The sequence below is a fragment of the Oncorhynchus tshawytscha genome, linkage group LG13 (genome assembly GCF_018296145.1).
Source record: "Oncorhynchus tshawytscha isolate Ot180627B linkage group LG13, Otsh_v2.0, whole genome shotgun sequence".
Lineage (NCBI taxonomy): Eukaryota > Metazoa > Chordata > Actinopteri > Salmoniformes > Salmonidae > Oncorhynchus > Oncorhynchus tshawytscha.
The window spans coordinates 804,428-831,814 of NC_056441.1; the positions used below are offsets into that span (position 1 = coordinate 804,428).

At 45.7% G+C, this 27,387-nt stretch overlaps 1 protein-coding gene across 3 annotated transcripts in view; it reads left to right on the plus strand.

Moving 5' to 3' along the window:
* The window catches only part of LOC112229177 (protein FAM91A1), a 130,419-nt gene that overhangs the window by 26,397 nt on the left and 76,635 nt on the right, over nucleotides 1-27,387 (plus strand). For all 3 annotated transcript variants that reach the window (XM_042295049.1, XM_042295051.1, XM_042295050.1), the window contains 6 exons: nucleotides 5,512-5,579; nucleotides 5,910-6,023; nucleotides 11,475-11,565; nucleotides 15,355-15,417; nucleotides 21,178-21,284; nucleotides 21,508-21,546. In XM_042295049.1, coding sequence (XP_042150983.1) covers nucleotides 5,512-5,579; nucleotides 5,910-6,023; nucleotides 11,475-11,565; nucleotides 15,355-15,417; nucleotides 21,178-21,284; nucleotides 21,508-21,546 — 482 coding nt within the window. The remainder of the gene's footprint in view (nucleotides 1-5,511; nucleotides 5,580-5,909; nucleotides 6,024-11,474; nucleotides 11,566-15,354; nucleotides 15,418-21,177; nucleotides 21,285-21,507; nucleotides 21,547-27,387) is intronic.

Below are 27,387 nucleotides of genomic sequence, written 5' to 3' on the forward strand. Positions count from 1 at the left end.
AACAGAGTCCCAACACCTTACCACTGCTACACCTGGTTATCAGCAGAGTCCCAACACCTTACCACTGTTACACCTGGTTATCAGCAGAGTCCCAACACCTTACCACTGTTACACCTGGTTATCAGCAGAGTCCCAACACCTTACCACTGTTACACCTGGTTATCAGCAGAGTCCCAACACCTTACCACTGTTACACCTGGTTATCAGCAGAGTCCCAACACCTTACCACTGTTACACCTGGTTATCAGCAGAGTCCCAACACCTTACCACTGTTACACCTGGTTATCAGCAGAGTCCCAACACCTTACCACTGTTATACCTGGTTATCAGCAGAGTCCCAACAGCAGAGACCCAGCACCTTACCACTGCTACACCTGGTTATCAGCAGAGTCCCAACAGCAGAGACCCAACACCTTACCACTGTTATACCTGGTTATCAGCAGAGTCCCAACAGCAGAGTCCCAACACCTTACCACTGTTAGACCTGGTTATCAGCAGAGTCCCAACACCTTACCACTGTTACACCTGGTTATCAGCAGTCCCAACAGCAGAGTCCCAACACCTTACCACTGTTACACCTGGTTATCAGCAGAGTCCCAACAGCAGAGTCCCAACACCTTACCACTGTTACACCTGGCTATCAACAGAGTCCCAACACCTTACCACTGTTACACCTGGCTATCAGCAGAGTCCCAACACCTTACCACTGTTACACCTGGTTATCAGCAGGATCTCAACACCTTACCACTGTTACACCTGGCTATCAGCAGAGTCCCAACACCTTACCACTGTTACACCTGGTTATCAGCAGGATCTCAACACCTTACCACTGTTACACCTGGTTATCAACAGAGTCCCAACACCTTACCACTGTTACACCTGGTTATCAACAGAGTCCCAACACCTTACCACTGTTACACCTGGCTATCAGCAGAGTCCCAACACCTTACCACTGCTACACCTGGTTATCAGCAGAGTCCCAACACCTTACCACTGCTACACCTGGTTATCAGCAGAGTCCCAACACCTTACCACTGTTACACCTGGTTATCAGCAGAGTCCCAACACCTTACCACTGTTACACCTGGTTATCAGCAGAGTCCCAACACCTTACCACTGCTACACCTGGTTATCAGCAGAGTCCCAACACCTTACCACTGTTACACCTGGTTATCAGCAGAGTCCCAACACCTTACCACTGTTATACCTGGTTATCAGCAGAGTCCCAACACCTTACCACTGTTACACCTGGTTATCAGCAGAGTCCCAACAGCAGAGACCCAGCACCTTACCACTGTTACACCTGGTTATCAGCAGAGTCCCAACACCTTACCACTGTTACACCTGGTTATCAGCAGAGTCCCAACACCTTACCACTGTTACACCTGGTTATCAGCAGAGTCCCAACACCTTACCACTGTTATACCTGGTTATCAGCAGAGTCCCAACACCTTACCACTGTTACACCTGGTTATCAGCAGAGTCCCAACACCTTACCACTGTTACACCTGGTTATCAGCAGAGTCCCAACACCTTACCACTGTTACACCTGGTTATCAGCAGAGTCCCAACACCTTACCACTGTTACACCTGGTTATCAGCAGAGTCCCAACACCTTACCACTGCTACACCTGGCTATCAGCAGAGTCCCAACACCTTACCACTGTTATACCTGGTTATCAGCAGAGTCCCAACACCTTACCACTGTTACACCTGGTTATCAGCAGAGTCCCAACACCTTACCACTGTTACACCTGGTTATCAGAGTCCCAACACCTTACCACTGTTACACCTGGTTATCAGCAGAGTCCCAACACCTTACCACTGCTACACCTGGTTATCAGCAGAGTCCCAACACCTTACCACTGTTACACCTGGTTATCAGCAGAGTCCCAACACCTTACCACTGTTACACCTGGTTATCAGCAGAGTCCCAACAGCAGAGACCCAGCACCTTACCACTGTTACACCTGGTTATCAGCAGAGTCTCAACACCTTACCACTGCTAAACCTGGCTTTCAGCGGAGCCTTGTCTGTCAACGAAACAGTTCATTCTGCCTTTAAAAAAAACATAACCGATATGGCTGACTTGCTTAAACAAATGTGGTTTCTATTGACAATTGAGATGTACAAACTATGGCTTAAGGGGACGACAAGCGGATAAGATGCAATCTGTAATTTCGATTAAGACATTAATGAGCGACGACGGACGTTGTCAATATAACTATTCGTTCAGCACTTTTGAAATGTACAGCGACAGAATTCAGAACATGGGCCGTTCTTACAGTATTTTCCCTGTACACCAAGTCAGAACCGTTGGATAAATAAAGGGGCCATATAAGCAGAAAATGAAAGCTCTTACAATATTCAATAATTACATTTCTCTAAAACAGGTTATAGGCTACATGTGCACCACCAAGTTAGAACAGTAGGTGAAATTAAGAAACCCTAATAATTTGGTCAATTTTCGCGAGGCACATTGAACGCTGTTTGGTTCTTTGCGTGTCAAGAAAGATATAGGTCCTATAACACTATGTGATGCGTTGCATAAGCTTTTAATTTGACACATCAAATACCACGATTCTACTATAGAATGTTGTGTGTGTGCAAATCCAAGCACCACAACTACTAAAGTTAGGTATTTTCCAAGGATCACCTTAAGTGCTCAGTTGTTGTCTTTTCCCCAAACAATTTGATTCGCTGGTTTTAAGCATTAAACTTTCAAATAGCTCTTTGTTGGCTGTTGCTGGGTGTTATCGTCCGCCATCAGCACCACCCTGTACCCTACCTGTCCTAAGCTCTCTCCTCGCCCCTTACACTAAGTCTGAATCTGTCTTGCTTGGTGACCTAAACTGGGACATGCTTAAACCACCTGACCCATTCCTAAAGCAATGGAATTCCCAGGGCTCAATCCTAAACCCCACGCTCTTCTCAATTTATGTCAACAACACAGCTCAGGCAGTAGGAAGCTCTCTCATCCATTTATATGCAGATGATACAGTCAGGATTTTGTGTTAAATGCTCTACAACAAAGCTTTCTTAGTGCCCAACAAGCTTTCTCTACACCTCCAAAACAAAGGTCATGTGGTTTGGTAAGAAGAATGCCCCTCTTCCCACAGGTGTTATTACTACCTATGAGGGTGTAGAGCTTGAGGTAGTCACCTCATACAAGTACTTGGGAGTATGACTAGACGGTACACTGTCCTTCTCTCAGCACATATCAAAGCTGCAGGCTCAAGTTAATTCTAGACTTGGTTTCCTCTATCGTAATCGTTCCTCTTTCACCCCAGCTGCCAAACTAACCCTGATTCAGATGACCATTTTACCCATGCTAGATTACAGAGACATAATTTATAGATCGGCAGGTAAGGTCTCGAGCGGCTTGATGTTATTTACCATTCGTTCATCAGATTTGCCACCGATGCTCCTTAAACATCACTACACTCTATACTCCTCTGTAAACTGACTGGTCATCTCTGTATATCTGGTTGATGCTTATGTTTAAAACCCTCTTAGGCCTCCCTCCCCCCTATCTGAGATACCTACTGCAGCCCTCATCCTCCACATACAACACCCGTTCTGCCAGGCACATTCTGTTAAAGGTCCCCAAAGCACACACATCACTGGGATGCACACTACACAACATACACTTAGTATTACTTTCTTAGCTACAGTATACATATCTCCCTGGCATATTACATCATTTATGCAGCAGCATACAAGACATTTTTGGACTCACCTTGTGAAGGAGGCGCAGCAGCGGTCGTTCTGGACAAATTCTGTCTTCAAAACTTTGTCATCATAGTAAAGAAACCAACGTTCGTGGTCAGCCACTGATTCCTTCCAAACGACTCATTGTTGAATTAGCGATTTCCAACTTGTGTAATGTTTATGTCCAATCGCCGATGAGCACCGATACGTTTTATCTGTTATTTCCCTTCATTATATCTCTTCATATTACAAGGACAAAAATGGATTTGCCAGTAGATTGTCGACGTGATGACAACGGATGATGACTGATAGCTGAGATTTTGAAAGTAAGATTTTGACATGATGAGTCCAATCAAAGCTACTGTAGATAGAATGACATCAAATCACATTCTATCTGTGGCCAATGACCTTGAGCCTTCTTGGATGGGCACTTCTAATATAACTCTATGGCAGAACACAAGGGGCTAACATTCTAACCTTAGACTTGGGGATGATGTGACAGAAAACTGAGCCAATCAGGCGCAATGCTCTGTATTTTCTGCTGGCTGGCCACACCACCACAGAAAGCACTGGGCTAGGCTGAAACACCTGCATTTTGGAACTGTCTTACTCAAGAAAACAAGAAAGGGACCATGTTTGGATGCAGCTTTATTAACTCAATGACATTAAAAATAATGTTTTACTTTGTTTGCAAACTGATATGTATTAATGCCAAAATAACATGCATTAAACGGCAAGTCCCTCCCCAACTGCCCTGAAGGGCGTCCCCAACTGCCCTTAAGGGCGTCGCCAACTGCCCTGAAGGGCGTCCCCAACTGCCCTGAAGGGCGTCCCCAACTGCCCTGAAGGGCGTCCCCAACTGCCCTGAAGGGCGTCGCCAACTGCCCTGAAGGGCGTCGCCAACTGCCCTGAAGGGCGTCGCCACAGATCGGGAGGAACCAGTATACTGACTTGATGAACCAGTGATTAATGTCTCCTGTCTGTCTTCTAGGTCTAAGACTGCTGGGCATCAGGAGGAACCAGTATATTGACTTAATGAACCAGTGATTAATGTCTCCTGTCTGTCTTCTAGGTCTAAGACTGCTGGGCATCGGGAGGAACCAGTATACTGACTTGATGAACCAGTGATTAATGTCTCCTGTCTGTCTTCTAGGTCTAAGACTGCTGGGCATCAGGGGAACCAGTATATTGACTTGATGAACCAGTGATTAATGTCTCCTGTCTGTCTTCTAGGTCTAAGACTGCTGGGCATCAGGAGGAACCAGTATATTGACTTAATGAACCAGTGATTAATGTCTCCTGTCTGTCTTCTAGGTCTAAGACTGCTGGGCATCGGGAGGAACCAGTATATTGACTTGATGAACCAGTGATTAATGTCTCCTGTCTGTCTTCCAGGTCTAAGACTGCTGGGCATCAGGAGGAACCAGTATATTGACTTGATGAACCAGTGATTAATGTCTCCTGTCTGTCTTCTAGGTCTAAGACTGCTGGGCATCAGGAGGAACCAGTATACTGACTTGATGAACCAGTGATTAATGTCTCCTGTCTGTCTTCTAGGTCTAAGACTGCTGGGCATCAGGAGGAACCAGTATATTGACTTGATGAACCAGTGATTAATGTCTCCTGTCTGTCTCCTAGGTCTAAGACTGCTGGGCATCAGGAGGAACCAGTATATTGACTTGATGAACCAGTGATTAATGTCTCCTGTCTGTCTTCTAGGTCTAATACTGCTGGGCATCAGGAGGAACCAGTATATTGACTTAATGAACCAGTGATTAATGTCTCCTGTCTGTCTTCTAGGTCTAAGACTGCTGGGCATCGGGAGGAACCAGTATATTGACTTGATGAACCAGTGCAGGTCTTCCAAGGTAAGAGCAACTTAAACATAATTAAATAATATCCTTATTTATGTTTGTCAACATGTACTCTAAGTGATGAAATACTTAGACAATACTATGGTTATTATACCCGCAACACACAGATTGTTTTTAATTCTAGATGTTTTCTAGGGACTAAACATTGCAGTGAGCTTCCTGAAAAGATTCAGTTCCTCTTTTTAGTTGAATACACTTGTCTGACTTTCACTAAACGTCGGCCAACACTGCTGACTAGATGTCCGCTGATGTAGAAATGACTTAAAAAATAAATTTTATTGATTGAATTACTTTACATAACATACCTGTGTCGTCTCTTGTCAGAAATTCTTCCGTAGGAAAACGGCGCGAGACCTGCTCCCCTCCAAGCCAGTAGAGATCTCTGTAGAGCCGTGGTGGGTGGCTCAGACCGGATACATCACAGAGGATGACATCAGGGTGAGAACCGCATGGTGACCCTTGAACTCTTATGGCCATTCAATTGTTTTGTTTTTTTATTCAGAAGAGACAACATACCATAAACACACAGCCAAACACCAACTGATTGGTTTTCCTGTCACTATGCCAACCGTCCCCTGCAGAGTTAGGCCAAGGTGTTTGATGGGGTTGATGTCAGGCCATCCTATGACGGTGCCACGTTGAAAGTCACTGAGCTCTTCAGTAACGCCATTCACTGCCAATGTTTGTCTATGGAGATTGTGTGGCTGTGTGCTTGGGGCTGAAATTGCCAAATGTACTATTTTGAAGGGGTGTCCACATACTTTTGTATATATAGTGTACATAATGTATTAACACATGTGTTAGAGAATTATCACTAACAGCTAAAACAAATCAACATTAAAGACATGTTTAAATAATTTCATTTTATTTGTACATGTTTTAAACAATTCAAATACAGGACCAGTCAAACATTTGGACACACCTACTCATTCAAGGTTTTTCTTTATTTTTCCTATTTAGTAAAATAATAGTGAAGACATTAAAACGATTAAATAACACATATGGAATCATAATGCAAAACGGGTTAATGCAACGGGTGGCTGCTTTGAAGAATCTGAAATATAAAATATATTTTGATTTGTTTAACACTTGTTTGGTTACTACATGATTCCATATGAGTTATTTCATAGTTTTGATGTTTATACAGGGCTGTGATTAGTGTAGCATGTCCCTGAGCTAGTGGATGAATGGTTCTTACCTCTCTGCCTGCTGGAGGTACTGCATGTTGGTTCCAACCTTAAAGAAAGTTGCCAGGTCTGTTAGGAAATGCCTTTGTTCCACCATCTGGTTACCAGGTCTGTTAGGAAATGCCTTTGTTCCACCATCTGGTTGCCAGGTCTGTAGGGAACGCTTTTTTCCACCATCTGGTTGCCAGGTCTGTTAGGAAATGCCTTTGTCCCACCATCTGGTTGCCAGGTCTGTTAGGAAATGCCTTTGTCCCACCATCTGGTTGCCAGGTCTGTTAGGAAATTCCTTTGTCCCACCATCTGGTTGCCAGGTCTGGTTAGGAAATGCCTTTGTCCCACCATCTGGTTGCCAGGTCTGTTAGGAAATGCCTTTGTCCCACCATCTGGTTGCCAGGTCTGGTTAGGAAATGCCTTTGTCCCACCATCTGGTTGCCAGGTCTGTTAGGAAATGCCTTTGTCCCACCATCTGGTTGCCAGGTCTGTTAGGAAATTCCTTTGTCCCACCATCTGGTTGCCAGGTCTGGTTAGGAAATGCCTTTGTCCCACCATCTGGTTGCCAGGTCTGTTAGGAAATGCCTTTGTCCCACCATCTGGTTGCCAGGTCTGGTTAGGAAATGCCTTTGTCCCACCATCTGGTTGCCAGGTCTGTTAGGAAATGCCTTTGTCCCACCATCTGGTTGCCAGGTCTGGTTAGGAAATGCCTTTGTCCCACCATTTGGCCTTTTTGTGCTGCGCCCGAAACTCTAAATGGGAAGATGGGTATTTTATTTTAATTTAACTTTTTATTTAGTCAAGTCGGTTAAGAAAAAAAATATTGTTTACAGTGACGACCTACCCGGGCCAAACCCTCCTCTAACCCAGACGACGCTGGGCCAATTCAATTCATATTATTATATTCCTCTTTCATTTACAAATCTCATGACGTGACTCTGAGACTGGGCTGTATCTAGGGGGATTTGTATTTATGGAAGCCTGCTAGCAAGCAACATTTTGGCTAGCTAGCAATTGCTGTGAATTTACCCAAAATTATTTGAAATAACAATTGAGGTAGCTACAGTAAGTATTCTAACTAAAAACTTCACTACTACAAACTCATTTAAATGACAATAAATAAAGGTTAACTTGTTTTTTCGCTGTCCAGTGGCAGCATACGTGGGTATTTGATATGCGGACTCATCACATGTTCAGCGTCTCGTCAGTTTAAAGAGTACTTCTGGGTCAGGGAATGTTTTAAATGTTCCAAATAAAAGTTCCCCACGTAATAGTAGAGATGTGTCAACCATTCATGATTTATGAAAAAAAATGGTCTTAAAATTAACAATGATTCATATTTGTTCATATTTAAGTGAACATTTTAATTAAATGTAGGTTTTAAAACATGTCCCAAAGTCAAATGAATGTCCCCAATGCCAATCACTGTATATAGAATACAGATTGGCTTAGATCAATAACTGTTTTGGGTGCAGCAGTGAAAATATTGTCGGGAATACCCAGTAGGGTCTGTAGAAGGTATGTACAGTGCATTCGGAAAGTATCCCTGGACTTTTTCCAAATGTTGTTACGTTACAGCTTTATTCTCAATTGGATTAAATAGTTTTTTACAGCCTCGATTCTTCTACATAGGATGGCAATTTGAATCCATTTTAGAATTAGGCTGTAACGTAACAACATGTTGAAAAGGGAAGTGGTATACTGAATACTTCCTGTATGCACTGTATATCTGATACTAGGCACTACCTATCTACATCTGACCCAGGACACTACCTATCTACTTCTGACCCAGGACACTACCTATCTACTTCTGACTTAGGACACTACCTATCTACTTCTGACCCAGGACACTATCTATCTACTTCTGACCCAGGACACTATCTATCTACTTCTGACCCAGGACACTACCTATCTACTTCTGACCTAGGACACTACCTATCTACATCTGACCCAGGACACTACCTATCTACTTTTGACCCAGGACACTACCTATCTACATCTGACCCAGGACACTACCTATCTACATCTGACCCAGGACACTACCTATCTACATCTGACCCAGGACACTACCTATCTATATCTGACCCCAGGACACTACCTATCTATATCTGACCCCAGGACACTACTTATCTATATCTGACCCAGGACACTACCTATCTATATCTGACCCAGGACACTACCTATCTATATCTGACCCAGGACACTACCTATCTACATCTGACCCAGGACACTACCTATCTATATCTGACCCAGGACACTACCTATCTATATCTGACCCAGGACACTACCTATCTACATCTGACCCAGGACACTACCTATCTACATCTGACCCAGGACACTACCTATCTACATCTGGCCCAGGACACTACCTATCTATATCTGACCCAGGACACTACCTATCTATATCTGACCCAGGACACTACCTATCTATATCTGACCCAGGACACTACCTATCTACATCTGGCCCAGGACACTACCTATCTATATCTGACCCAGGACACTACCTATCTATATCTGACCCAGGACACTACCTATCTATATCTGACCCAGGACACTACCTATCTACATCTGATACTAGGCACTACCTATCTACATCTGACCCAGGACACTACCTATCTACTTCTGACCCAGGACACTATCTATCTACTTCTGACTTAGGACACTACCTATCTACTTCTGACTTAGGACACTACCTATCTACTTTTGACCCAGGACACTACCTATCTACTTCTGACCAAGGACACTACCTATCTATATCTGACCCAGGGCACTACCTATCTATATCTGACCCAGGGCACTACCTATCTATATCTGACCCAGGGCACTACCTATCTATATCTGACCCAGGGCACTACCTATCTGACCCAGGACACTACCTATCTGACCCAGGACACTACCTATCTATATCTGACCCAGGACACTACCTATCTGACCCAGGACACTACCTATCTGACCCAGGACACTACCTATCTGACCCAGGACACTACCTATCTATATCTGACCCAGGGCACTACCTATCTGACCCAGGACACTACCTATCTGACACAGGACACTACCTATCTGACCCAGGGCACTACCTATCTGACCCAGGACACTACCTATCTATATCTGACCCAGGACACTATCTATCTGACCCAGGACACTACCTATCTGACCCAGGACACTACCTATCTGACCCAGGACACTACCTATCTGACCCAGGACACTACCTATCTGACCCAGGACACTACCTATCTGACCCAGGACACTACCTATCTGACCCAGGACACTACCTATCTGACCCAGGACACTACCTATCTGACCCAGGACACTACCTATCTGACCCAGGACACTACCTATCTGACCCAGGACACTACCTATCTGACCCAGGACACTACCTATCTACATCTGACCCAGGACACTACCTATCTACATCTGACCCAGGACACTACCTATCTGACCCAGGACACTACCTATCTATATCTGACCCAGGACACTACCTATATGACCCAGGACACTACCTATCTGACCCAGGACACTACCTATCTACATCTGACCCAGGACACTACCTATCTGACCCAGGACACTACCTATCTATATCTGACCCAGGACACTACCTATATGACCCAGGACACTACCTATCTGACCCAGGACACTACCAATCTGACCCAGGACACTACCTATCTGACCCAGGACACTACCTATCTGACCCAGGACACTACCTATCTGACCCAGGACACTACCTATCTACATCTGACCCAGGACACTACCTATCTACATCTGACCCAGGACACTACCTATCTATATCTGACCCAGGACACTACCTATCTGACCCAGGACACTACCTATCTGACCCAGGACACTACCTATATGACCCAGGACACTACCTATCTGACCCAGGACACTACCTATCTGACCCAGGACACTACCTATCTGGCCCAGGACACTACCTATCTGACCCAGGACACTACCTATATGACCCAGGACACTACCTATATGACCCAGGACACTACCTATATGACCCAGGACACTACCTATCTGACCCAGGACACTACCTATCTGACCCAGGACACTACCTATCTGACCCAGGACACTACCTATCTATATCTGACCCAGGACACTACCTATCTATATCTGACCCCAGACACTACTTATCTATATCTGACCCAGGACACTACCTATCTACATCTGACCAAGGACACTACCTATCTACATCTGACCAAGGACACTACCTATCTACATCTGACCCAGGACACTACCTATCTACATCTGACCCAGGACACTACCTATCTATATCTGACCCCATACACTACTTATCTATATCTGACCCAGGACACTACCTATCTACATCTGACCAAGGACACTACCTATCTACATCTGACCCAGGACACTACCTATCTACATCTGACCCAGGACACTACCTATCTGACCCAGGACACTACCTATCTAGCTAGGAGTTACACACTGACTTTGTCATCTGGAATCTGTGCAGGTTCCCACCAGAAAAGTCTAAATGTTATACCACACTACAAAAAGAAAAAAAGATTTAGCTCGCTAGCTAGACTGATCTCCAGCCTGAAGTTGCTGTATTCATTTGATGTGTTTCTTTTTCTTCTGGTAGATGAAGTGTGTGGTTTCCCCCTCTTTACCTGTTTCCTCCTCTCCTTCTTTCTCTCTCCCTCCACCCAGCTAACGTCTGTCTGTGTCCTCCCTCTGTCCTGTCTGATTTTAGATCTGTTCGGTGGCAGAGAGGAAGGCGATTGATAAGATGATAGATTCAGGACCCCAACTGGCTGGATCAATGGAGTACAATGTGGTGCTGAGTGAGTGGAATTTATTATTGTGTCTGTCTCTGTGTGTATGTTCATCCCAGCTCACTGCTAAATGGCCCAGTGGTCTGGATAAATGGTAGTCGCTCGCCATCAGGGTGTTAGTCTGGGGGGAATAGGAAAACAGTTTAGTGTGATGAGATGCCTTCCCTGTCATTACGGCCTATTGTGGCTCTGGTGGAAGGATAACAGGTAGGATGGAAGAGAGTACCAGGTAGGATGGAAGAGAGTACCAGGTAGGAGGGAAGAGAGTACCAGGTAGGTGGGAAGAGAGTACCAGGTAGGTAGGGAGTACCAGGTAGGTGGGAAGAGAGTACCAGGTAGGATGAGGGTAGGTTACAGGTAGGATGGAAGAGAGTACCAGGTAGGATGAGGGTAGGTTAACAGGTAGGATGGAAGAGAGTACCAGGTAGGAGGGAAGAGAGTACCAGGTAGGAGGGAAGAGAGTACCAGGTAGGAGGGAAGAGAGTACCATGTAGGAGGGAAGAGAGTACCATGTAGGAGGGAAGAGAGTACCAGGTAGGATGGAAGAGAGTACCAGGTAGGATGAGGGTAGGTTACAGGTAGGATGGAAGAGAGTACCAGGTAGGATGAGGGTAGGTTAACAGGTAGGATGGAAGAGAGTACCAGGTAGGAGGGAAGAGAGTACCAGGTAGGAGGGAAGAGAGTACCAGGTAGGAGGGAAGAGAGTACCAGGTAGGAGGGAAGAGAGTACCAGGTAGGAGGGAAGAGAGTACCAGGTAGGAGGGAAGAGAGTACCAGGTAGGAGGGAAGAGAGTACCAGGTAGGAGGGAAGAGAGTACCAGGTAGGATGGAAGAGAGTACCAGGTAGGAGGGAAGAGAGTACCAGGTAGGTGGGAAGAGAGTACCAGGTAGGAGGAAGAGAGTACCAGGTAGGAGGGAAGAGAGTACCAGGTAGGAGGGAAGAGAGTACCAGGTAGGAGGGAAGGTTAACAGGTAGGATGGTATAGAGTACCAGGTAGGATGGAAGAGACTATCAGGTAGGATGAGAGTAGGATGGAATAGAGTACCAGGTAGGAGGGAAGAGAGTACCAGGTAGGATGGAAGAGACTATCAGATAGTTGGGAAGAGAGTACCAGGTATGTAGGAAGAGAGTACCAGGTAGGTGGGAAGAGAGTACCAGGTAGGATGGAAGAGAGTACCAGGTAGGAGGGAAGATAGGTTAACATGTAGGATGGAAGAGAGTACCAGGTAGGGGGGAAGAGAGTACCAGGTAGGAGAGAAGAGAGTACCAGGTAGGAAGGAAGAGATTACCAGGTAGTAGGGAAGGTTAACAGGTAGGAGGGAAGAGAGTACCAGGTAGGATGGAAGAGAGTACCAGGTAGGATGGAAGAGAATACCAGGTAGGATGGAAGAGACTACCAGGTAGGAGGGAAGAGACTACCAGGTAGGAGGGAAGAGAGTACCAGGTAGTATGGAAGAGAGTACCAGGTAGTATGGAAGAGAGTACCAGGTAGGAGGGAAGAGACTACCAGGTAGGAGGGAAGAGACTACCAGGTAGGAAGGAAGAGACTACCAGGTAGGTGGGAAGAGAGTACCAGGTAGGAGGGAAGAGAGTACCAGGTAGGATGAGGGTAGGTTAACATGTAGGATGGAAGAGAGTACCAGGTAGGAGGGAAGAGAGTACCAGGTAGGAGGGAAGAGAGTACCAGGTAGGAGGGAAGAGAGTACCAGGTAGGAGGGAAGAGATTACCAGGTAGGAGGGAAGGTTAACAGGTAGGAGGGAAGAGAGTACCAGGTAGGATGGAAGAGAGTACCAGGTAGGATGGAAGAGAATACCAGGTAGGATGGAAGAGAATACCAGGTAGGAGGAAGAGTACCAGGTAGGAGGGAGAGAGTACCAGGTAGGAGGGAAGGTTAACAGGTAGGAGGGAAGGTTAACAGGTAGGAGGGAAGAGAGTACCAGGTAGGAGGGAAGAGAGTACCAGGTAGGAGGGAAGAGAGTACCAGGTAGGAGGGAAGAGAGTACCAGGTAGGAGGGAAGAGAGTACCAGGTAGGAGGGAAGAGAGTACCAGGTAGGAGGGAAGAGAGTACCAGGTAGGAAGGAAGAGAGTACCAGGTAGTAGGGAAGGTTAACAGGTAGGAGGGAAGAGAGTACCAGGTAGGATGGAAGAGAGTACCAGGTAGGATGGAAGAGACTACCAGGTAGGAGGGAAGAGACTACCAGGTAGGAGGGAAGAGAGTACCAGGTAGTATGGAAGAGAGTACCAGGTAGTATGGAAGAGAGTACCAGGTAGGAGGGAAGAGACTACCAGGTAGGAGGGAAGAGACTACCAGGTAGGATGGAAGAGACTATCAGGTAGGTGGGAAGAGAGTACCAGGTAGGTGGGAAGAGGGTACCAGGTAGGATGAGGGTAGGTTAACATGTAGGATGGAAGAGAGTACCAGGTAGGAGAGAAGAGAGTACCAGGTAGGAAGGAAGAGATTACCAGGTAGTAGGGAAGGTTAACAGGTAGGAGGGAAGAGAGTACCAGGTAGGATGGAAGAGAGTACCAGGTAGGATGGAAGAGAATACCAGGTAGGATGGAAGAGAATACCAGGTAGGAGGGAAGAGTACCAGGTAGGAGGGGAGAGAGTACCAGGTAGGAGGGAAGGTTAACAGGTAGGAGGGAAGGTTAACAGGTAGGAGGGAAGAGAGTACCAGGTAGGAGGGAAGAGAGTACCAGGTAGGAGGGAAGAGAGTACCAGGTAGGAGGGAAGAGAGTACCAGGTAGGAGGGAAGAGAGTACCAGGTAGGAGGGAAGAGAGTACCAGGTAGGAGGGAAGAGAGTACCAGGTAGGAGGGAAGAGAGTACCAGGTAGGAGGGAAGAGAGTACCAGGTAGGAGGGAAGAGAGTACCAGGTAGGTGGGAAGAGAGTACCAGGTAGGAGGGAAGGTTAACAGGTAGGATAGTATAGAGTACCAGGTAGGAAGAAAGAGAGTACCAGGTAGGAGGGTAGAGAGTACCAGGTAGGAGGGTAGAGAGTACCAGGTAGGAGGGTAGAGAGTACCAGGTAGGAGGGAAGAGAGTACCAGGTAGGAGGGTAGGTTAACAGGTAGGAAGGAAGAGAGAGTACCAGGGAGGAGGGAAGGTTAACAGGTAGGATGGAAGAGAGTACCAGGTAGGAGGGAAGGTTAACAGGTAGGAGGGAAGGAGTACCAGGATGGTAGAGTGACAGCTAGGAGGGTAGAGTGACAGCTAGGAGGGTAGAGTGACAGCTGGGAGGGTAGAATGACAGCTAGGAAGGTAGAGTGACAGCTAGGAGGGTAGAGTGACAGCTAGGAGGGTAGAGTGACAGCTAGGAGGGTAGAGTGACAGCTCGGAGGGTAGAGTGACAGCTAGGAGGGTAGTGAAAGATGTTAGAATAAATTATAGGATGGCAGAGTGTCGGTGTGGGTGACGGAGGGTCGGGGTGGGTGGCGGAGGGTCGGGGTGGGTGGCGGAGGGTCGGGGTGGGTGGCGGAGGGTCGTGGTGGGTGGCGGAGTGTCGGGGAGGGTGGCGGAGTGTGGGTGGCGGAGTGTCGGGGTGGGTGGTCGAGTGACCAGTAAGATGGGAGCCTGGAGAAGATGGGCAAGATGTAAGGGCATCTATTCCCTGTTCTATGTTTATTGGAGATTGGGAAAGATGTTGGGTAGAGGTGCATATTCTGCTGTGCCATAACAGAACTTATTCTGGTGTGATACGTTGTAAATGCTTCCTTAGCGCGAATACTTTGTTAGCGCTTTTTCATCATTTTCACATGAATATGTTAATCTGATCATGACTTCTCTCTCCTTCAGGTCTGTACAACAGGGGATACATCTATCTAGACGTGCCCATCTCTGATGACAGCTGCATGTCAGGTACTCTACATTATAACCTGAGTGGTTCTAGCCCTTAATGGTGATTGGCTGAAAGCTGTGGTACAGCAGATCGCTTACATGTGTTTGTGGAAGGTACCACACCCCGCACAGACCCCCTCGCCCACTAAGCGTCATCGAGATATGTTGAGTTTCCTTGTAGGGCATATTTGTCGGGGGAACTGTGAAGCCTGCTGTATATCCTATTGCCTGTTTTTGTTTGAGTCTTATTAAAGAATGTGAAAACATTTGTCTCTATGCTGCTTTTCATGACATCATGCATAGCTGCTCTTCATATGGCCTAAACCAGGGCCTCAGACCCAATACCAGGGGCTCAGACCCCAATACCAGGGGGTGACAGGGACCTGCAAATCATCGTATTTTGCTGGTCTGAGAAAACAATAAATGAAAAAATCCTGCAATTTTTTGTCCTTTTACATGATTGGAGACATCAAATCAAATCAAATCAAATTTATTTGTCACATACACATGGTTAGCAGATGTTAATGCGAGTATAGCGAAATGCTTGTGCTTCTAGTTCCGACAATGCAGTAATAACCAACAAGTAATCTAACTAACAATTCCAAAACTACTGTCTTATACACAGTGTAAGGGGATAAAGAATATGTACATAAGGATATATGAATGAGTGATGGTACAGAGCAGCATAGGCAAGATACAGTAGCTGATATCGAGTACAGTATATACATATGAGATGAGTATGTAAACAAAGTGGCATAGTTAAAGTGGCTAGTGATACATGTATTACATAAGGATGCAGTCGATGATATAGAGTACAGTATATACGTATGCATATGAGATGAATAATGTAGGGTAAGTAACATTATATAAGGTAGCATTGTTTAAAGTGGCGAGTGATATATTTACATTTCCCATCAATTCCCATTATTAAAGTGGCTGGAGTTGAGTCAGTGTCAGTGTCAGTGTGTTGGCAGCAGCCACTCGATGTTAGTGGTGGCTGTTTAACAGTCTGATGGCCTTGAGATAGAAGCTGTTTTTCAGTCTCTCGGTCCCAGCTTTGATGCACCTGTACTGACCTCGCCTTCTGGATGATAGCGGGGTGAACAGGCAGTGGCTCGGGTGGTTGATGTCCTTGATGATCTTTATGGCCTTCCTGTAACATCGGGTGGTGTAGGTGTCCTGGAGGGCAGGTAGTTTGCCCCGGTGATGCGTTGTGCAGACCTCACTACCCTCTGGAGAGCCTTACGGTTGTGGGCGGAGCAGTTGCCGTACCAGGCGGTGATACAGCCCGCCAGGATGCTCTCGATTGTGCATCTGTAGAAGTTTGTGAGTGCTTTTGGTGACAAGCCGAATTTCTTCAGCCTCCTGAGGTTGAAGAGGCGCTGCTGCGCCTTCTTCACGATGCTGTCTGTGAGTGGACCAATTCAGTTTGTCTGTGATGTGTATGCCGAGGAACTTAAAACTTGCTACCCTCTCCACTACTGTTCCATCGATGTGGATAGGGGGGTGTTCCCTCTGTTGTTTCCTGAAGTCCACAATCATCTCCTTAGTTTTGTTGACGTTGAGTGCGAGGTTATTTTCCTGACACCACACTCCGAGGGCCCTCACCTCCTCCCTGTAGGCCGTCTCGTCGCTGTTGGTAATCAAGCCTACCACTGTTGTGTCGTCCGCAAACTTGATGATTGAGTTGGAGGCGTGCGTGGCCACGCAGTCGTGGGTGAACAGGGAGTACAGGAGAGGGCTCAGAACGCACCCTTGTGGGGCCCCAGTGTTGAGGATCAGCGGGGTGGAGATGTTGTTGCCTACCCTCACCACCTGGGGGCGGCCGGTCAGGAAGTCCAGTACCCAGTTGCACAGGGCGGGGTCGAGACCCAGGGTCTCGAGCTTGATGACGAGCTTGGAGGGTACTATGGTGTTGAATGCCGAGCTGTAGTCGATGAACAGCATTCTCACATAGGTATTCCTCTTGTCCAGATGGGTTAGAGCAGTGTGCAGTGTGGTTGAGATTGCATCGTCTGTGGACCTATTTGGGCGGTAAGCAAATTGGAGTGGGTCTAGGGTGTCAGGTAGGGTGGAGGTGATATGGTCCTTGACTAGTCTCTCAAAGCACTTCATGATGACGGAAGTGAGTGCTACGGGGCGGTAGTCGTTTAGCTCAGTTACCTTAGCTTTCTTGGGAACAGGAACAATGGTGGCCCTCTTGAAGCATGCGGGAACAGCAGACTGGTATAGGGATTGATTGAATATGTCCGTAAACACACCGGCCAGCTGGTCTGCGCATGCTCTGAGGGCGCGGCTGGTGATGCCGTCTGGGCCTGCAGTCTTGCGAGGGTTAACACGTTTAAATGTCTTACTCACCTCGGCTGCAGTGAAGGAGAGTCCGCATGTTTTCGTTGCAGGCCGTGTCAGTGGCACTGTATTGTCCTCAAAGCGGGCAAAAAAGTTATTTAGTCTGCCTGGGAGCAAGACATCCTGGTCCGTGACTGGGCTGGATTTCTTCTTGTAGTCCGTGATTGACTATAGACCCTGCCACATGCCTCTTGTGTCTGAGCCGTTGAATTGAGATTCTACTTTGTCTCTGTACTGACGCTTAGCTTGTTTGATAGCCTTGCGGAGGGATTAGCTGCACTGTTTGTATTCGGTCATGTTACCAGACACCTTGCCCTGATTAAAAGCAGTGGTTCACGCTTTCAGTTTCACGCGAATGCTGCCATCAATCCACGGTTTCTGGTTAGGGAATGTTTTAATCGTTGCTATGGGAACGACATCTTCAAAGCACGTTCTAATGAACTCGCACACCGAATCAGCATATTCGTCAATATTGTTATCTGACGCAATACGAAACATATCCCAGTCCACGTGATGGAAGCAGTCTTGGAGTGTGGAGTCAGCTTGGTCGGACCAGCGTTGGACAGACCTCACCATTACAATAATATTTATTTTCTACCTCATGAATTACTAACATGACAAGAGACTCTGACATTGACATACTTGAGATCAATAAAATGAACCACCCATTGTGTTAAATGCAACCAATAGCTTAGGCCAATTTAAAACAACTTTATACACAGATTGTTGGTCTACAATATGAGGAGGAAGTTGTTGTTGAAGTTGTTCACCAACTTCCCAGTGGCGACACTCACTAATCCATGTTCCCGGTGACGTCCCTGACAAACAATGGAATCCGAATGTATACTCTCTGTGCCTCAAAAGAATATCCTGGTGCATGAATGTTACACCTACAGACGGGAACCACAAATAAGTCAGGAAGTGAACCGAATATGATGCTTTCGAGGTCGCATAACTCTCCAAATTATCCTGGATACGTCGTTCTTCCAGCAACTGAAAATCAACTGGAGGAGCTCCCGACATACTTTCAGGCAACATGGGTTGGGGAGAAGGTCAGAGGCATTGGAAGAAAGAACATTTTTCCCCCGTAGGTAAACTCAACAAAGAAAGTGCTTGTTCAATGAACCATAAACAATGAACCTGCACCGGTGGAACGATTAAGACACTAACAGCTTACAGACTGTAGTCAATTAAGGTCACAGTTCTGATAATTTAGGACACTTAAAGAGGCCTTTCTACTGACTCTGAAAAACACCAAAAGAAAGATGCCCAGGGTCCCTGCTCATCTGCGTGAACATGCCTTAGGCATGCTGCAAGGAGACATGAGGACTGCAGATGTGGCCAGGGCAATTCAGTTAAGAACAACTTCTTATTTTCAATGACGGCCTAGGAACAGTGGGTTAACTGCCTGTTCAGGGGCAGAACGACAGATTTGTACCTTGTCAGCTCGGGGATTTGAACTTGCAACCTTTCGGTTACTAGTCCAACACTCTAACCACTAGGCTACCCTGCCGCCCACGTTGTGGTGGTAGTGCTTCGGGGTATATCACGGGTATGACAAAACAAATGGCTGTTTACTGCTCATTTCAACAGCAATAAGGCATGTCTGGGGTTTGTTGTACATGGCCAATATACCACGGCTAATGGCTGTATCCAGGCATCCGCGTTGCGTAATGCATAAGCACAGCCCTTAGCCGTGGTATATTGGTCATATAGCACACCCCCTCGGGCCTTACTGCTTCATTATATTGTTCATCTATTTGCTATTGTGCACTTCAGATCTGTTTTCCAGAGGAGTTTACACGCACACACCTCTTTCTTCCTGTTTATCTTATAGTGTGTCAGTGGTGTATTCATCAAGGCATCATGGGCAATAGACGCGGGGATCATGGGTAATGGCAGCGGGGATCATGGGTAATGGCAGCGGGGATCCTGGGTGATGGCAGCGGGGATCATGGGTAATGGTAGCGGGGATCATGGGTAATGGCAGCGGGGATCATGGGCAATGGACGCGGGGATCATGGGTAATGGCAGCGGGGATCCTGGGTGATGGCAGCAGCACCTTGATCTAAATCAGATAATGGAGGGCAAGGAGAAAAAATTGGGTCTGTGAAGAGGCCACACAACATTACCATCTAAAACTGACTGAAGGCTGAGGGCTGTGAAAGAGGCCCATGACATTACCATCTATAACTGGCTGAGGGCTGTGTAGAGGGCCCACAACATTACCATCTGTAACTGGCTGAGGGCTGTGAAGAGGCCCCACAACATCACCGTCTATAACTGGCTGAGGGCTGTGAAAGAGGCCCATGACATTACCATCTATAACTGGCTGAGGGCTGTGAAGAGGCCCCACAACATTACCGTCTATAACTTGCTGAGGGCTGTGTAGAGGGCCCATTACATTACCGTCTATAACTGGCTGAGGGCTGTGAAGAGCCCATTACATTACCGTCTATAACTGGCTGAGGGCTGTGAAGAGGCCCCACAACATTACCATCTATAACTGGCTGAGAGCTGTGAAGAGGCCCCACAACATTACCGTCTATAACTGGCTGAGGGCTGTGTAGAGGGCCCATTACATTACCGTCTATAACTGGCTGAGGGCTGTGTAGAGGGTCCATTACATTACCATCTGTAACTGGCTGAGGGCTGTGAAGAGGCCCCACAACATCACCGTCTATAACTGTCTGAGGGCTGTGAAGAGGCCCCACAACATTACCATCTATAACTGTCTGAGGGCTGTGAAGAGGCCCCACAACATTACCGTCTATAACTGGCTGAGGGCTGTGTAGAGGCCCCACAACATTACCATCTATAACTGTCTGAGGGCTGTGAAGAGGCCCCACAACATCACCGTCTATAACTGGCTGAGGGCTGTGAAGAGGCCCCACAACATTACCATCTATAACTGTCTGAGGGCTGTGAAGAGGCCCCACAACATTACCGTCTATAACTGGCTGAGGGCTGTGTAGAGGGCCCATTACATTACCGTCTATAACTGGCTGAGGGCTGTGAAGAGGCCCCACAACATTACCGTCTATAACTGGCTGAGGGCTGTGTAGAGGGCCCATTACATTACCGTCTATAACTGGCTGAGGGCTGTGTAGAGGGTCCATTACATTACCATCTATAACTATCTGAGGGCTGTGAAGAGGCCCCACAACATTACCGTCTATAACTGGCTGAGGGCTGTGAAGAGGCCCCACAACATTACCATCTATAACTGGCTGAGGGCCAGTTGCGCTCCATCTCTCTCCCAGTGCCCCCCCCTGGAAGGCTTCGTGATGATTTTATAATTTTATATTATATATGATCTATTAATTAATACATTACTGTGTTTCCCAGTGCCCCCCCTGGAAGGCTTCGTGATGATTTTATAATTTTATATTATATATGATCTATTAATTAATACATTACTGTGTTTCCCAGTGCCCCCCCTGGAAGGCTTCGTGATGAACAGGGTCCAGGGAGACTACTTTGAAACCCTTTTGTACAAAATATTTGTTTCCATCGACGAGCAGACTAATGTGTCAGAGGTAGGTGAAATAATATTACGTCTCAGCCTCGTTGGACCGTCCAGGTCTTGATCATATTCCATTTCATACCGTAGGAGCTTTCAGGATGCTCAAACAAAGAGAATAAAATATAACTATAATTATTTAACCATGTTGTTTATTGGTGTGTTTTCTTATTGACTTTATTAAAGTGATTTTAGTCCCATTTGGTCTTGATCCTCATCCTCTGGTCGTTCTGTTCCAGCTGGCTAATGTTCTGGAGATTGACTTGGGCCTGGTGAAGGTATGTATCGACGGCGATATAGATCACACACTGTTATATTGTCCATGGCGGCGATCACCAACCTTTTATGAATCAAGATCACTTTCACAGTCAAGAAGCAAGCTGAGATCTACCGCTCAGAATCTTTTTAAAACATGACTTAAAAATATATAACATTAACCTAATAAAAACAGTTTCGTAAGAATGATGTTTGTGTAGTAGCCCTAATACATTATCACAGCATATTGACTATATGCCTTCCCTAATATATTATCACATCCTAATGGCTATATGCCTGCCCTAATACATTATCACATCCTATTGGCTATATGTCTGGTCTAATACATTATCACATTCTATTGGCTATATGTCTGGTCTAATACATTATCACATCATATTGGCTATATGCTTGCCCTAATACATTATCACATCCAATTGGCTATATGCCTGCCCTAATAAATTATCACATCCTATTGGCTATACGTCTGGTCTAATACATTATCACATCCTATTGGCTATATGTCTGGTCTAATACATTATCACATCATATTGGCTATATGCCTGGTCTAATACAATATCACATCCTATTGGCTTTGTCTGGCCAACTACATTATCACAGCACATTGGCTATATGCCTGGTCTAATACATTATCACATCATATTGGCTATATGCCTGGTCTAATACATTATCACATCATATTGGCTATATGCCTGGTCTAATACAATATCACATCCTATTGGCTTTATGTCTGGCCAACTACATTATCACAGCACATTGGCTATATGCCTGGTCTAATACATTATCACAGCATATTGGCTATATGCCATGAAATCATGGATTTCACGACAGCTGGGAACTCGGAAAAAAGCGAGGTCAAATCAGTGATCTTCAGGTCATAAAGTCGGAGTTCTGGAAAGAGGGCCGAGTCTGACCAGAGAGAGGGGACACAGTCTTCCACCTGATGGCAAAACTCGAGTCGCTTCTCATGCACAAATTCATGTTGTTCCTATGACCAGAGACAGTGACATATTCCTTGATATTAAAATAGACACAACCAGCTACTTCTAATAATAAAAACACAGGGCTGTTGATAAACTAGGCTACTCATTCCTTACAGCGCGTGCTTAACTGCTTAACTGCTCATTCAAGTCCAGTCGAATGTTATTTGTCACATGAGCCGAATACAGTGAAATGCTGAATACAACAGGTGTAGGTAGACCTTACAGTGAAATGCTGAATACAACAGGTGTAGTAGACCTTACAGTGAAATGCTGAATACAACAGGTGTAGTAGACCTTACAGTGAAATGCTGAATACAACAGGTGTAGTAGACCTCACAGTGAAATACTGAATACAACAGGTGTAGTAGACCTTACAGTGAAATGCTGAATACAACAGGTGTAGTAGACCTTACAGTGAAATGCTGAATACAACAGGTGTAGTAGACCTTACAGTGAAATACTGAATACAACAGGTGTAGTACACCTTACAGTGAAATACTGAATACAACAGGTGTAGTACACCTTACAGTGAAATGCTGAATACAACAGGTGTAGTAGACCTTACAGTGAAATGCTGAATACAACAGGTGTAGTAGACCTTACAGTGAAATGCTGAATACAACAGGTGTGGTAGACCTCACAGTGAAATGCTGAATACAACAGGTGTAGTAGACCTTACAGTGAAATGCTGAATACAACAGGTGTAGTAGACCTTACAGTGAAATGCTGAATACAACAGGTGTAGTAGACCTTACAGTGAAATGCTGAATACAACAGGTGTAGTAGACCTTACAGTGAAATGCTGAATACAACAGGTGTAGTAGACCTTACAGTGAAATGCTGAATACAACAGGGGTAGTAGACCTTACAGTGAAATGCTGAATACAACAGGTGTAGTAGACCTTACAGTGAAATGCTGAATACAACAGGTGTAGTAGACCTTACAGTGAAATGCTGAATACAACAGGTGTAGTAGACCTTACAGTGAAATGCTGAATACAACAGGGGTAGTAGACCTTACAGTGAAATGCTGAATACAACAGGTGTAGTAGACCTTACAGTGAAATGCTGAATACAACAGTACAGAGTCAATGTGGAGGCTATATACAGGGTATTACGGTACAGAGTCAATGTGGAGGCTATATACAGGGTATTACGGTACAGAGTCAATGTGGAGGCTATATACAGGGTATTACGGTACAGAGTCAATGTGGAGGCTATATACAGGGTATTACGGTACAGAGTCAATATGGAGGCTATACAGGGTATTACGGTACAGAGTCAATATGGAGACTATATACAGGGTATTACGGTACAGAGTCAATATGGAGACTATATACAGGGTATTACGGTACAGAGTCAATGTGGAGGCTATATACAGGGTATTACGGTACAGAGTCAATATGGAGACTATATACAGGGTATTACGGTACAGAGTCAATGTGGAGGCTATATACAGGGTATTACGGTACAGAGTCAATGTGGAGACTATATACAGGGTATTACGGTACAGAGTCAATGTGGAGACTATATACAGGGTATTACGGTACAGAGTCAATGTGGAGACTATATACAGGGGGTACCGGTACAGAGTCAATGTGGAGACTATATACAGGGTATTACGGTACAGAGTCAATGTGGAGACTATATACAGGGTATTACGGTACAGAGTCAATGTGGAGGCTATATACAGGGTATTACGGTACAGAGTCAATGTGGAGACTATATACAGGGTATTACGGTACAGAGTCAATGTGGAGACTATATACAGGGGGTACCGGTACAGAGTCAATGTGGAGACTATATACAGGGTATTACGGTACAGAGTCAATGTGGAGGCTATATACAGGGTATTACGGTACAGAGTCAATGTGGAGGCTATATACAGGGTATTACGGTAGAAGAGTCAATGTGGAGGCTATATACAGGGTATTACGGTACAGGGTCAATGTGGAGGCTATATACAGGGGGCACCGGTACAGAATCAATGTGGAGGCTATATACAGGGTATTACGGTACAGAGTCAATGTGGAGGCTATATACAGGGTATTACGGTACAGAGTCAATGTGGAGACTATATACAGGGTATTACGGTACAGAGTCAATGTGGAGGCTATATGCAGGGGGTACCGGTACAGAGTCAATGTGGGGGCTATATACAGGGGGTACCGGTACAGAGTCAATGTGGAGGCTATATACAGGGGGTACCGGTACAGAGTCAATGTGGAGGCTATATACAGGGGGTACCGGTACAGAGTCAATGTGGAGGCTAAATACAGGGGGTACCGGTACAGAGTCAATGTGGAGGCTATATACAGGGTATTACGGTACAGAGTCAATGTGGAGGCTATATACAGGGGGTACTGGTACAGAGTCAATGTGGAGACTATATACAGGGTATTACGGTACAGAGTCAATGTGGAGGCTATATACAGGGTATTACGGTACAGAGTCAATGTGGAGGCTATATACAGGGGGTACGGTACAGAGTCAATGTGGAGGCTATATACAGGGGGTACGGTACAGAGTCAATGTGGAGGCTATATACATGTGGGGCTATATACAGGGTATTACGGTACAGAGTCAATGTGGAGGCTATATACAGGGGTACCGGTACAGAGTCAATGTGGAGGCTAAATACAGGGGGTACCGGTACAGAGTCAATGTGGAGGCTATATACAGGGTATTACGGTACAGAGTCAATGTGGAGGCTATATACAGGGGGTACTGGTACAGAGTCAATGTGGAGACTATATACAGGGTATTACGGTACAGTGTATTACGGTACAGGAGTCAATGTGGAGGCTATATACAGGGTATTACGGTACAGAGTCAATGTGGAGACTATATACAGGGTATTACGGTACAGAGTCAATATGGAGACTATATACAGGGTATTACGGTACAGAGTCAATATGGAGACTATATACAGGGTATTACGGTACAGAGTCAATATGGAGACTATATACAGGGTATTACGGTACAGAGTCAATGTGGAGGCTATATACAGGGTATTACGGTACAGAGTCAATATGGAGACTATATACAGGGTATTACGGTACAGAGTCAATATGGAGACTATATTCAGGTGGTACCAGTACAGAGTCAATGTGGAGACTATATACAGGGTATTACGGTACAGAGTCAATGTGGAGACTATATACAGAGTCAAGGGTATTACGGTACAGAGTCAATGTGGAGGCTATATACAGGGTATTACGGTACAGAGTCAATGTGGAGACTATATACAGGGTATTACGGTACAGAGTCAATGTGGAGACTATATACAGGGGGGTACAGTGTGGAGACTATATACAGGGGTATTACGGTACAGAGTCAATGTGGAGACTATATACAGGGTATTACGGTACAGAGTCAATGTGGAGACTATATACAGGGTATTACGGTACAGAGTCAATGTGGAGACTATATACAGGGTATTACGGTACAGAGTCAATGTGGAGGCTATATACAGGGTATTACGGTACAGAGTCAATGTGGAGGCTATATACAGGGTATTACGGTACAGAGTCAATGTGGAGGCTATATACAGGGTATTACGGTACAGAGTCAATGTGGAGGCTATATACAGGGTATTACGGTACAGGGTCAATGTGGAGGCTATATACAGGGGCACCGGTACAGAGTCAATGTGGAGGCTATATACAGGGTATTACGGTACAGAGTCAATGTGGAGGCTATATACAGGGTATTACGGTACAGAGTCAATGTGGAGGCTATATACAGGGTATTACGGTACAGAGTCAATGTGGAGGCTATATACAGGGTATTACGGTACAGGGTCAATGTGGAGGCTATATACAGGGGGGCACCGGTACAGAGTCAATGTGGAGGCTATATACAGGGCTATTACGGTACAGTACAGAGTCAATGTGGAGGCTATATACAGTGTATTACGGTACAGAGTCAATGTGGAGGCTATATACTGTGTATTACGGTACAGAGTCAATGTGGAGGCTATATACAGTGTATTACGGTACAGAGTCAATGTGGAGGCTATATACAGTGTATTACGGTACAGAGTCAATGTGGAGGCTATATACAGTGTATTACGGTACAGAGTCAATGTGGAGGCTATATACAGTGTATTACGGTACAGAGTCAATGTGGAGGCTATATACAGTGTATTACGGTACAGAGTCAATGTGGAGGCTATATACAGAGTATTACGGTACAGTTTCAATGTGGAGGCTATATACGGGGGTACCGGTACAGAGTCAATGTGGAGGCTATATACAGTGTATTACGGTACAGAGTCAATGTGGAGGCTATATACAAGGTATTACGGTACAGAGTCAATGTGGAGGCTATATACAGGGGGTACCGGTACAGAGTTAATGTGGAGGCTATATACAGGGTGTTACGGTCAGAGTCAATGTGGAGGCTATATTCAGGGTGTTACGGTACAGTGTCAATGTGGAGGCTATATACAGGTTATTACGGTACAGAGTCAATGTGGAGGCTATATACAGAGGGTACCTGTACAGAGTCAATGTGGAGGCTATATACAGGGTATTACGGTACAGAGTCAATGTGGAGGCTATATACAGGGTGTTACGGTACAGAGTCAATGTGGAGGCTATATACGGGGTATTACTGTACAAAGTCAATGTGGAGGCTATATACACGGGGTACCGGTACAGAGTCAATGTGGAGGCTATATACAGGGTGTTACAGTACAGAGTCAATGTGGAGGCTATATACAGGGTATTACTGTACAGAGTCAATGTGGAGGCTATATACACGGGTTACCGGTACAGAGTTAATGTGGAGGCTATATACAGGGTGTTACGGTCAGAGTCAATGTGGAGGCGCTATATTCAGGGTGTTACGGTACAG